Source organism: Dreissena polymorpha, chromosome 7 (assembly GCF_020536995.1).
Source record: "Dreissena polymorpha isolate Duluth1 chromosome 7, UMN_Dpol_1.0, whole genome shotgun sequence".
NCBI lineage: Eukaryota > Metazoa > Mollusca > Bivalvia > Myida > Dreissenidae > Dreissena > Dreissena polymorpha.
Window position 1 is genome coordinate 61,080,064 of NC_068361.1, and position 14,204 is coordinate 61,094,267.

The window sequence follows — 14,204 nt, forward strand, 5'->3', positions numbered from 1 at the left end:
TCTGTTTATATTTCAAGTAAATCCCTTCAGTAAATTTAAAGTTATGCTCCAAACAAAAATTTACTTTGAAATTATATAAAGGGAGATCATTCAAAAACTAAAGTAGATAAAGTTATGGTTCTTGATCACTGCGCTTCTCCTAATTGCCATCTCTTTATATTCTTAGTTTAAAGTAAATCTCTTAAGTAAATCCATCGAATAGATTTGGAGTTATGCCCTGGACAAAGTTTCAGACTAAAGAACGGACGCAAAGTCGCATGGAGACTATTACTATATCCCCTTCCGAAATTTCGGCGGGGATAACAAAAAACATGTTCATACATGAAGTTAAAATACAGGCATGTAAAATGTAAGAGTAAGTATTTTTCTGATTGACCTTTCACCACTCAAAATGTGCAGCTCCATGAGATACACATGCATGCCAAATATGAAGTTGCTATCTTCAATATGGCAAAAGTTATGACTAAGGTAAAAGTTTTGGACAGACACACACAATGACAGACAGGCAGACAGGCCAAAAACAATATACCCTCAATCATTCAATCCGGGGGCATAAAAAGGCCATTCCATGGAAGGGCTTAATGCATGAGCGTATAGTGTCACAAGATAAGCCTGAGCAGTCGGCACAGACTTATCAGTGATGGCACTTTCAGCTTTTATGGAGATTTTTATTTAAAGGAAGTCTCTTCTAAACAGAAATCCATTATAGGCGGAAAGTGTCATATCTTATAAACCTATTCTGACTGCACAGGCTAGTCTTTGACGTTACTTTACCAGGGTTCATACAGATTTTCTCCAATGAAATTCAAGCACTTTTTAAGCACTTTTCAAGGGAAAAAATCCAAATTCAAGCACTTTTTTAGTCCGACCTACTGAAAACTGTATTTTATTATGTGGCCAATACTGACAATATTTTCGCTAAATTGGTCTCTTCTTGCCTAACATTCTATGTGAATTTCAACAGTCTGCACTACCCTGCTACAGTAACAACTGTTTAATCAAAAGTAAGATATTTCATTATGATATAGTAATTGACCAAGGCATTACACATACCAAAAAAAAACTGTTATTTGTATTGAATATCATTATGTATTCTAAATGTTCATAACAGATACATGTATTCCAGTGGTATAATATAACTGCTACAAAGTGTTAAAGACAATTATGCATCTGATACAAATTAATTCTGAAGTAAAAATAGAAAACTACAAATGTACAGAATCTCGCAAAGGCAACATAAAATGCCATGTATTAATTGAGGCTTGTAAAAATTATACTTATTAAGTAATTTTCTACAGCAGGTACACATTGTACATGTAAAATCTGTTATGGACGCAATAGTGTACTGTGTATGTTCAGACTAACAGCGTTATAGATAATTTTTGACCCATGGGGGTAAATACCCCCACTTTTCAAAGCATGGGGCTAAATGGTCAAATTTTGCCTTGCTTGAAGGGTAATTTGCTAAAAGTAAAACAAGAATATAGCCGGGGTACAGACACACTACTTAAATCATGTTAAACACAATAAACCATTAACTATGTGCATTCCTTCATAGTAGTAGGTTTCTTAAAGTGTTTTTTAACTGTCCATGGTTTATAAGCCTTGTATTGTTGGCAGATTTTACATTTAAGACGAACTTCGTCCTTATCGTGACGTCAGAGCCACAGAAAACTTTTTTGCCAACTTTTACCAGTTGTTTTATTAGCGCTTAAGAGTGTCATTTTTTATTAGAATACAGAGGAAAGCATTCAGTATTGGCAGTACAATGTTTTTACTTGATACAACTTTTGCTGTATAAAAAGAATCAATTTTACTTGGAGAAGCAATTTGTTTTGGCTTCAAAGAAGCCATGCTGACCTCTTCATGTAAATAAACACATAAGCGCTTGACTGTCTGTTAAAAAAAAATCCATACTAAATTTACCATCCGTCTAGATGATACAGAGTATACATACCGACTGGCTACAATCCAGCGCACAAATTAGCTCTTATTTCCAAGATAACCAGTCTCAAATTTGGGCGAAAGACAATCAGCTGTTTATATGTTTTGTTTACGTTGTACGCATAGAATTTACTTCATTTGCGTAAGTCTAGATTGGCTTGCTTAAATGTACGCACGGAAATTATAAATTGAGCATATCTTGCTATTTCTAATGCGTATATTACGCTGATACGCAGCTTATCTAGAACGCTGGACTAAGAGTCATGTAAACAGATTGCAGTTTCTTCACAGTATCATCTAATTTATTTGACAATCAGTCAAGTGCAACTTTTTTGTCTTTTGCAGTACGTCTGAATGAATTGGGTTAACTGAATGAATTTGCTTCAAAGACAAACTGCATTTTAGGTGGCTTTTCAACGCTGATTCCCCCATACTGTCGATCTCTATACCTGTTCTGCGTTCTTCAGAAGATGCTTTGACTTTAGAATCGGCATTGTCAACAACCCAAGGGTACTTCAAAAGCCACCCTTTCTGAAAAATGCACTTATTTGCTGGCATATTTCAACTTGTCAGCACCGTAATGGCATAATGCGTACAACAAAAACTGAAGAAGACCAACTGGCGGAAGATTAGTAGTAGTTGCTTCCCTTACGTTCTAAAACCCGTACCAACCCGTACCGATCCAGTACCTGCCCGTAGGAAAGATCGGAATCGGAAAAAACTACAACTTCTGTCGAGCACTTTTCCAGTCAAATTCAAGCATTTTCTAAGCACTTTTCAAGGCTATGGTTGAAAATAAGCACATTTAAGCACTTCAGATTGTTTTTAAGCTCTTTTCAAGATAAACCTTGATTTTCAAGCCCTTTTCAAGGTCTGTGCGAACGCTGTTTACGCACATGCATTTAAAATTGTAAATCAGTAATGAAATATCTGTCAGTTTACATAAACAACACTTTTCCTTGGTAAGCTGGTTTATCAGCACTAAGTGCACATATTTATGCCATGCAATACTTGAATTAGATAGTGAAATGGCTGTTAAAATGTTTTCATGACAAATCCCAACAAGGGACAAAATTGTCACAAAACCAGGTTTTCATTGTGAAAAAAAAATCTGATAAAGGGAGAAAACTCAAACTGAACTTTTGAAATGACCAAAAAAAATTAACCCCCTTTGTAAGTTTTTTTTTTTTTTTAATCTATTTTTAGTCGTGGTGACCTTGACATTGGAGATATTGATGTGAATCTTTCGTGGGACACACCGTCCCATGATGGTGAACAAATGTGCCAAATGATTTTAAAATCTCACAATGAATGACATAGTTATGGCCAGGACAAGCTCATTTATGGCCATTTTTGACCTTTGAACTCAAAGTGTGACCTTGACCTTGGAGATATCGACGTAATTATTTCGCGCGACACACCGTCCAATGATGGTGAACAAATGTGCCAAATGATTTTAAAATCTGACGATGAACGACATAGTTATGGCTCGGACAAGCTCATTTATGGCCATTTTTGACCTTTGAACTCAAAGTGTGACCTTGACCTTGGAGATATCGACGTAATTATTTCGCGCGACACACCGTCCAATGATGGTGAACAAATGTGCCAAATGATTTTAAAATCTGACAATGAACGACATAGTTATGGCCCGGACAAGCTTATTCCGCCAGCCCGCCAGCCAGCCAGCCAGCCCGCCAGCCCGCCAGCCAGCCAGCCCGCCCGCATTCCCCAATCTAATAACCAGTTTTTTCCTTCGGAAAACCTGGTTAACAAACATAATGTGGCTTCACAGAGAATCAAACAAAGGATCTATGGATTTAGTCCTGCATGTTCGGTATTAAAAAGCTCAGATGTGAAATCACAACATAAATTGTACTTTCAAGGTCCATGTTTATAAGTTAAATGCAATGTTTTCTGCATCTAAAATGATTCAATATTAAGGTGATTAAGGAATTCGGACCTTGCATACTAAAAACTGAGCTGGCATACACACTTCAACTCCATTATATTGCAGTCTTTAATATCGCGATGCCAAATATATCATGAGTTGGCCGTGGACCCTAAATAATTTTTCACACTTTTATATGTTCTGTATAATCCGACATTCATAACTAAATCCAGTTTGGTCCGGATTTTCGCGCCTTCAATGTACAACACATTCACACCAGTGTAGTGAGACAAACAATCACCCCACTTGCCATACATCAAAGATTAACAGTTGGCTGTCATTGCTGGTGTAACTTTGACGAAGTTCTCAATTTCATTTGCTTTTAACTGACATGATTCTATGTAATCGTACCTATAATTTCAGTGTAGCCGCCAATACCACCCCGTTGCTCTGCTGTCATTTTCTTCTCTTCATCAATTATAGTTTGTAGAGTGTCCTCTGTCCTTTTGCGTACATCTTGCTCGATGTTACGACGCACTGATGGGTCAGAGATTCCAAACGTCTGCAGTGTTGTGTCAAGCGTCTGAGGGACTGTATTGTCACCGTGAACTGGAGCATGCTTTGAGGCTACACCGCATGTGATCTGAATAAATAAAGCACATTTTTATGCTCAATTGGGAAAAACACTAGCACCATGTCAATAGGGAACAAGAGTGCCAAACTGTCACAAGATACGCCCGTTTGAAGGTTTTGGACAACTTGATAACTTTACCATGACCCATATTTGAACTCGACCTACATATCATCTAGACACAACTTCTGACCAAATTTGGTGAAGATCAGATGAAAACTACTTCAATTAGAGAGTGGACACCATGCTAAATGCTCGAAATGCACTAAATGACCTAGTGATCTAGTTTTTGACCCGGCATGACCCATATTTAAACTTGACCTAGATATTGTCTAGACACAACTTCTGACCAAATGTGGTGAAGATCGGATGAAAACTACTTCAATTAGAGAGGGGACACCATGCTAAATGCTTGAAATGCACTAAGTGACCCTGTGACCTAGTTTTTGACCTGGCATGACCTATATTCGAACTTGACCTAGACATTGTCCAGATACAACTTCTGACCAAGTTTGGTGAAGATCGGAAAAAAACTAATTCAATTAGAGAGCGGACACCATGCTAAATGCTTGAAATGCACTAAGTGACCCTGTGACCTAGTTTTTGACCCTTCATAACCCATATTCGAACTTGACCTAGATATTGTCAAGATAAAACTTCTGACCAAGTTTGGTGAAGATCGGATGAAAACTATTTGAATTACAGAGCGGAAACTGCTGTGGACGCCGCCCGCCTGCCCACCTGGCCACCCATCCGCCCGCCCGCCCGCCGCCAAGGTGAAACTATAATATGCTCTGTTTTTTTAAAACGGGCGTATAAAAATTAGCTCGAAATGGAAAAAATGGGTCATGAAATCTTCAGATTGGGAACTATGGATCTTTTTTTTTTTTGGTACTTATTTTCACAAACACATTTAAATATTCTATTGCATTCCTCAATTTGGGATTATTGTAATTTATCTTCAATTGGGAAAGTTCCTTTTACAGCAACTTTCTAAAGAAGGAACAAAACGCTGAGATACATGGCAAGTTTAACTTCAGCAAAAACAGTCATAATGATAGAATACACTAAAAACCCAACACAAACTGAATTGTCTTCCAGAGAAACCCAAAAAGATGACAACGATGGCTCTAAAATGCTCACCTGACTTCAAATGGAACAACAATTGTCAAAGATTATACTTGGTGAACTAGTTGTTAACATCACTTGACCCAGATTTAACCAAGTCCAAGATAAGGTGGCACAAACATTTAAATTTATTTCAGCACAATTAGGTCAAAAATGTGACATCTAGAGTGGCAACAAGGCTTTTGCAAGAGTTGACCTGTTGAGTGTTGACCTAGTATTTAACAACACTTGACCAATAGAAAACAGTTTAGATATTTTGAAGATAAAATTCAGACTTAATACAACAAAAAACCGTCAGAGACAGCTGATGCTCCCCAAAGTTTTTTTTTTTGTCACAATATTGCACTATATATTCAGATAAAAGGAAAATGTTTTTAGGGCACAGTAGTTGGGGGGACAAGAATTTCTTTATAGAAAATTTCAAAGGGCCATAACTCTGTAAAAAATTATCCGACCAGAACCCGCTGATAATATGCACATCTCCTCTTGGTAGTAAAGCTTCCCATAAAGTTTCATTGAATTCTGGTCATTAGTTGCTGAGAAATAGCCCGGACAAGAATTGCACTATATGTACAGTTAATGGAAAATTTCAAAGGGCTATAACTCTGTGAAAAATCATCCAACCAGAACCTGCTGATAATATGCACATCTCCTCTTGGTAGTGAAGCTTCCCATAAAGATTCATTGAATTCCGGTCATTAGTGGCTGAGAAATAGCCCGGACAAGAATTGCACTATAGACCGTTCCAGAATTTAGTCATTACCCGATTATCTCCCCTGAATACTCTCCACGTCTGCCATTACACTGCTGCTTAACAAGCGGTAACACATATAAGAGAGCACCGGTTATTCAACGGATGAATTTCTTTCTTAATTCTTAAGCCATCATGACATGGCCTTGGTTCTTTTTGTAAAACTATTTTGTTTGTCATGCAAATTGTATGAAATAAAGTTTTTCTGCCAGGGGATATGTTACGCTAGTGTTATAGAAAAATGTTTGAAAAACATGCATTTTTTTGTATTTGTCTAGGAAAACTAACACACTGACACATTAAAAAAAGCATTTAATTAAATTAAATGCAATATTTTTCATTTGATTATTTGCATCAAACTTAAAATCGTGTAAGCCTTTGCATTCCAGTGTTTAATTGCCCCTTTGTTCTGCATAATCCGATTATCTCGTTTTGATCAGATATTTCCAGACTTAACTAACAAAATGGTGTCATAAAACACAATTGATGATGCCACCATGTCTCCTCTTTCTGGTAGTATTTAGCAGTCATTTAGTTGGGTAATTTACCTCCCACATACTTAACAGTTGCGTTTATTAGATATGTTACATATTGTACAAATTAAAAGTTATATCCAATATAGAATATCAGAAATTGTACACCTATAGATACTAGCCCGTTTAATTTATGAATTTATGAAAAAATAAAGTATTTAATAACAAGATTTCTTTGAGAAATACAATGCCCCCCAGTAAGCCAAATATGAAGTTGCTTAATTATGTAGTTTATCAGGGTTGCCACCAACCTGATGAAATAAAATTCCCAGACTTTTCACTGACATTTCCCTGACCAAATCTTGGTTTTCACTGACTAATTTTATTCTTTAACATATAATATTTAACAACTAACATAGCAGTACTACTTGTACACTAATCATGGGGCTCATTTACAGGTCAGATTTGGAATCTCAGCTGTAAAATGAGATTTTGAATGAATTAAAGGGAGGCAAATCTGTAATAAAAAGAACATGCATAAACCGTAGTTGTTTCCCTTGTTTGAACCATGCTTAATCCTTATAATGCCTATTTCCAGTAACTGTTACCTTCACCTGTGACCTTGACCTTTGACCTAGTGACCTCAAAATCAATAGGGGTCATCTGCGAGTCATGATCAATGTACCTATGAAGTTTCATGATCATAGCCCCAAGCGTTCTTGAGTTATCATCCGGAAACCACCTGGTGGACGGACCGACCGACCTACCGACCGACCGACATGAGCAAAGCAATATACCCCTTTTCTTCGAAGGGGGGCATAATTATAAAATTAACTAAAAACATTTAACGTATTTAGCGGGTATCGGTTAATTAAAACTACGTCATTCCGTATGAAGATTTAATGTTAAGGCAAATATGCACGACCGACATCAGAAAAAAATTACATTTGACACCAACAGAGGTAAAAAATATTTTCAAAATATATATATGTCTATAATATATGTGTGTTAAAATGTTAGATATTTGTCACTCTTACTCACTAGTCTAAAACCCATCACATTAAAATTACATGTAAATACCGTCATTGACTTTGCTTTTAATAGGGCTTTGGAGTACGTTTATTTTCAATGCACCCTTACACTTTGTATCACTCTTTTGTTTATCACTCTAGCGTACTTATGCCATTGATAATTATATTTTTATAATTAGATGTGTTACTATTGTCATTTATTTAAGCTTTTCTGCCAAAAAAATAATACGGCTTATGCATAGAGCTCTTTGTTGTGTCAAATTGTCGGCCTTTTAGTCTTCAGATAATCTTTACTTTGTTGCTAATGCCGCGTTTTTTTAAAGATGCAAATACATGTATATATAAATTCGTTTGGCACTAAATAATATATTTTTGAAATATTATTTAGGTGTATTTTTTCTGAGATTTTTTTCGATTAATTGACTAAACAAGTTCGTTATCCATATGTTTTGCGTTAATGCAAAGACCTATAAAATACATTTTTTTAATTTATAAAATACACGTGACATAATTCCAGCTCACAAAATTTAATTTAAATCCAAACAACATTTTTTTTTATCTCTGATTTCAGTTAGAACAAGAAAAATAATGGAAGGCGTATCAAAAATAGCATACTTAATATAATATGTTATGATTAAAGAATATAGAGTTTTACCAATTGAGACCAATTACAAACAATTAGCGGGAGTTAATTGCGCGAGAATCTTTAAAAAGTATTAATTAATATATAATGTGCTTGATGTTGCGGCTATTAAAATCAACACAACAATACATGCGTGAATTCTTTTTAACAAGTTAAAAGTAAAAGTCTAATCAAAGACATAATATGAGCGACTGAACCGGCAAATTTTTGCCGATGATTACCACTTGATTTCTACACATACATGTAAAACAAATACACGAAAGCATTTTTAACATTTTATTTGTAACAATCAATCTCAACTTAAAACAATCATTTTAACAACAAAAATGTAATAATCGCCTGAAAATAATTCATTAAGTAATGTATTTATCCGACTTCGGCGAAGCGTGTATCCTCTACGTCTTTGGTTTTTGGAATCGCAGACTTGCACAAGTTAGCAGCAGTGTAATGGCGGACAGTCACGTGACTGACAATATGGCGGCAGTCAATTTATCGATTCTGGAACGGTCTATATGTACAGTTAATTGAACATTTTAAAGGGCCATAACTCTGTGAAAAATCATCCGGCTGATAATATGCACGTCTTCTCTTGGTAGTGAAGCTTCCCATAAAGTTTCATTGAATTCTGGTCATTAGTTGCTGAGAAATAGCCAAGACAAGAATTGCACTATATGTACAGTTCATGGAAAAATTCAAAGGGCCATAACTCTGTGAAAAATCAACCGACCATAACCCGCTGATAATATGCACATCTCCTCTTGGTAGTGAAGCTTCCCATAAAGTTTCATTGAATTACGGTCATTAGTTGCTGTGAAATAGCCCGGACAACAATTGTGCAAGGATGGACAGACAGAGAGATGCACACACAGACAGACGAAGCGGCGAGTATATGCTCCCCCCAAAATAAATTTTGGGGGAGCATAAAAATGTACCACTAAGATTGGTTGATAATGTGGAATCTAAACAGTTTAAACAGTTTTTTCTAAGCTATGACATGTTGAATAAGTGTTTGACCACACATGACCCAAATTCATTACTCTCTTCAGTTGATATTGGGGAGGCGGAAAACTACAACGGGCGAGGCATGGTATGGTATTGCGCAAGGGGGGGTTAGAGGGCTAGGGTTAGGGTTAGGGTTAGTGTTAGGGGTCGGGTTAGGGTTTGGGTATGCCTAAACCCAACCCTAACCCTAACCCGACCCCTAACTCTAACCCTTACCCTAACCCTTTTTTGGGGTTATCACCCCTGACCATGCCTCGCCCGTTGTAGTTTTCCGCCTCCCATTGATATTGTCTATATTTTAATGATATCAATATGGCATCGATATTAAGACAAAACTTACTATAAAGTAAACAGGCAAATACCTTACTATAGAGCAAACGGGCAAAATAACTTACTATAGAGCAAACAGGCAATTAACTTACCATAGAGCAAACATGCAAATAACTTAACATAGAGCAAACAGGCAATTAACTTACCATAGAGCAAACATGCAAATAACTTAACATAGAGCAAACAGGCAAATAACTTACTATAGAGAAAACAGGCAAATAACTTACAAAAGAACAAACAGGCAAATAACTTACTATAGAGCTAACAGGCAAATAACTTACTATAGAGCTAACAGGCAAATAACTTACTATAGAGCTAACAGGCAAATAACTTACTATAGAGCTAACAGGCAAATAACTTACTATAGAGCTAGCAGGCAAATAACTTAAAAAAGAGCACACAGGCAAATAACTTATTATAGAGAAAACATGCAAATAACTTACTATAGAGCACACATGTTAGCTCTGCTTTATAAGATCACTGATCAATTGATGATTTGCAAATAACCTACAATTGAGCAAACAGGTTTTCCGTCAAAATCTTTGCAAGCAGTGGCACGAACTCTACAGGTCAGTCCACTGTCTCCCTTTGATCGCTTGATATTGTCGGAAATACCTGAAAATGTTTCATAAAATCTTTAACTGCAAGAGATATTAAATGTTCTTGTTCAGGGAGTTTACCAATTTATACAGTGTAAATATATCATTTGATAAAAATAGATCATGGTTGCATTACAATTGAATAATAACAAAATTATATCGTTAACTAGACAAAAGAAGCAACCTACATAGCACTTAATATTGAAAAATTGCAGCTATCATTGTATTTTACTGATAAGCCATCGGAAAAATGAACTAGCTTTTTTCCGAATTCCCAAAGTGACAGGCAGAGCCACTAAAACAAACACTGAAGCAAAAAAGAAAAGTATTTTATACACAGCCTACCTCTGACTGGCCTAGGGTTGATCGGTTCAACAAAAGTTTCCACAAGAATTGATTCACCGTCAATGATTTTATCCAGGAGGTCTTCTACAGCATCAATGACGGACTTAATGCTACCTGGATCGTGGAATGTAACACCAATACTGCCATAGTGACTTGGGCCAGCTGGTTTGACAACAATCTGAAGTAACAAGGTGATCAGCTTAATTGCATGCTTTTACAGTATGTTTTTTTTTACTCTGTGTCATTGTACTGAGATTAACAGGACGCAGACCTCACTATAAGAACAAGAAACCGTCGGAGACGGATGATGCTCCCCAAAAATTTTTATTGTCACAATATTGCACTATATATTCAGATAAAATGAAACGTCTTGAGGGGCATAACTTTGGACAAAATAATACAATGGCAGTGATTTTTTTTGCTCAAATTTACAGCCGATTTTCGGCTGCTTCCCAATCGAAAAAAACACGTTTTTTCCCAAAAATCTGATCAAAATTTCCAAAAAAAAAAACAACTTCCACAAAAAAAAAAAAAAAAAAATTTTTTTTTTTTTTTTTTTTTTTTTTTTTTTAGAAAGAAGTCTCATATAACTTAAATATGATTTCATAAATCTAGGTCTCAACTTTATTTTTTAAACATCTTACAAAATATATAACTTGAATTTAGTCATTTTTGTCCATAAATCATTCCCAAACTTGCCACTTTTATTGATTAAAAAAATCCCCATTTGACCAGACTCCTTTTCTAGAAAACTCCCTGAACATGCACTTAAAAACAATATCACTTCTGTTACTTATAATCCTATTTATAATGCTTAATTTTTCCCAATTTCACAGTAAATCGCGCTAATTTTCCCAATTCAAAAGGCACAGGCTGTAACAAATTAAAGCAAAAAAAATCACTGAATGGATGGTTTAGCAACTTACAAATTTCAAAGGGTCATAACTCTCTAAATAAATCATCTAACCAGAACCCACAAATAACATGCGCATCTCCTCAAGGTAGTTGAGCTTCCCATAAAGCTTCATTGAATTCCAGTCAGTAGTAGGGGGGACAAGAAATGCACTATATGTACAGTTTATAGAAAATTTAAAAGGGCCATAACTCTGTGAAAAATCATCCGACCAGAACCGGCTGATAATATGCACATCTCCTCTTTGTAGTGAAGCTTCCGATAAAGTTTAATTGAATTCCGGTCATTAATTGCTGAGAAATAGCCCAGACAAAAATTGTGCACGGACGGAAGGACACCGAACAGACCAAGCGGCGACTATATGCCCCCCCAAAAAATTTGGGGGAACATAATAAAAACTGACAAAAAAAGAAAGGCGCATTTCCAGCTTTGAAGTATGTAAGTTTGATAGTCAGTACATAAAAATGCTGATTCATGATTTATGTTAGCAGGGAGAGCTTTTGATTCCAAGAACATTCTTTGTTATCAGATGAAACATTTCAAACCAGGATTTAAGCAAGAAGGTCAAGAACATATACTTGCATCTTTCAGACAATAAATACCAAACCAGAATACATGTATAAACTGGGCTGTATAAGCACACAAATGTAAGAGGCCCTGACTTTCCTATAAGAACAATTGTAGACATTGCATATATATTTAACCTGGTAGATTAAAATGCAATCCAAATGGCTAAATGATCACGCCAGCAGGTTAGAGTAATAAAAATGTTTTAAATATTTCTTATTTTTACTTTGGCCACAAGATTGTGCAGTGAAGCGTATTCAAGGGCACATGTTTTCTAGTGGACTATTTAAGGATCTTTGGAGTGTATTTTTTATAAAGATTGGCCATAAAATTTGAATAATATGACAGGAACCAGGGGTTTTTTTTACTAAGAAAGTGACGCCGATATTCGGCGTCTTCCCCTACCAGAATTTTTCCCCTCAAAATACAATTTCCCCACCAAAAATATCATTTTTCACCAAAATATAATATTTTCTCTCAAAGAAATGTTTATTTTTCCTTTGGGCATTCAACAGTTATCCAATTTGCACCATGTACAACGATCTTTCTTTCTCTCTCCAGACGAACACAAAAAATCTGGGAATCCCAGTTATTCTAAATATAGCTCTTAAATAACGTTATGTAAACTGGGCAACTAATCGTAATAATCATGTGACTATTTAACTGGATACCGGTCTTGCGCGAGAAGGGTGTTTCGTCAATAAATTACCAGAAACCAGTCGAATTTTCATCCGGGCTATGTGCAAGCCAAGATATAAACGTGAAAACAGAAAAAAATGTCTAACAATTGGCGTTCTTACACAAACAAAATAAAACATTCGGACTCGGAAGATACTGAACGCATCGAGGCATTTTTTAAGAAAGAATCATCGAAAACCGTTATAACCCATCAGGATTCTGAGGTAATCAACATCGAACATTGTGAAAGTGAAAGTAGACAATCGGCAGCTGCTGCTCCTTTCCCTTCCAATACTGTAGCAGATCAAGATCGTCAACCCATTCATCATGAAATTGAAATCACAAAATTGACATCGTCCCCCGGCCCCAGTACAGAAATATAGTTGAAAACATTTCCCATAATTAGATCTACACCTGCAACTTAATTAAGGACTTTGACTTTAATACGTGTTAAATGTGTTTTAGAACAAAAAGGACGGAGACAAGCCTCTTTTGATGAGTTATAGACATTGAAATGAACAGTTTTTATTTTTTCCCCTAATATGTCTCTTTCGCACTCTTTTTTCCCCTTTCACCCAGCGTCCAGCGTCTTCCCCTTTCTCTAAAAAAAACCCCTGGGAACACAAGACTGAAGTGTAAATGTTCACAACTTCATAACGCCAGCCAGCCTGACCATCTTCATGCAAACCCATTTTTTCCCAATTTGTTCATGAGGAAAATTAAAAATCTAGAAAAAAAGGTTAAATAAATGTGGCGTTCATGACACTTACTTAACAATTATAAATCTTTACTGAGCCACTCACTCCCTTAACCCTTAACCACTTAGATACATATTTTGACGCATTTGTAGTCCCTTGGAAATTAAGATTTTATTTTAAATCTTTCTTACTAGATTCACATTTGAAAGGCTTCATTTCCAACCCTTAGATAACAAGCGAATTTGTTGAATTAATATCCCCCGCCAATATGCTTCTGGACACAAAAGTGTTTATTTAACACTCAGCTAAAAAAGCATTTTTTTAAGATACAAAATGCCATAACTCCGTTATTAACAGATGGTGTACTATGTCATTTGGCGTGCATCATCCTCTAATCCATATATATACTCATACCAAGTTTCAATGAAATCCGCCAAAGCACTTCAAAAATATGGCTCTGGACACAAAAAAGCCGGATGGACAGCCGGACAGAAAGACGGACGGACGGAAAGACGGACGGACAGACAACACCAAAACAATATCCCTCGTCCTATGGCAGGGGATAATTATGAGCAGACTG

General features: G+C 36.0%; 1 protein-coding gene across 3 annotated transcripts in view; it reads right to left on the reverse strand.

Moving 5' to 3' along the window:
- LOC127840179 (carnosine synthase 1-like) overlaps window positions 1-14,204 on the reverse strand; it is a 214,085-nt gene that overhangs the window by 156,490 nt on the left and 43,391 nt on the right. For all 3 annotated transcript variants that reach the window (XM_052368675.1, XM_052368674.1, XM_052368673.1), the window contains exons 8-10: window positions 10,769-10,946; window positions 10,336-10,439; window positions 4,247-4,478 (exon numbers count right to left, since the gene is read on the reverse strand). In XM_052368675.1, the coding sequence (XP_052224635.1) occupies window positions 4,247-4,478; window positions 10,336-10,439; window positions 10,769-10,946 (514 nt within the window). The remainder of the gene's footprint in view (window positions 1-4,246; window positions 4,479-10,335; window positions 10,440-10,768; window positions 10,947-14,204) is intronic.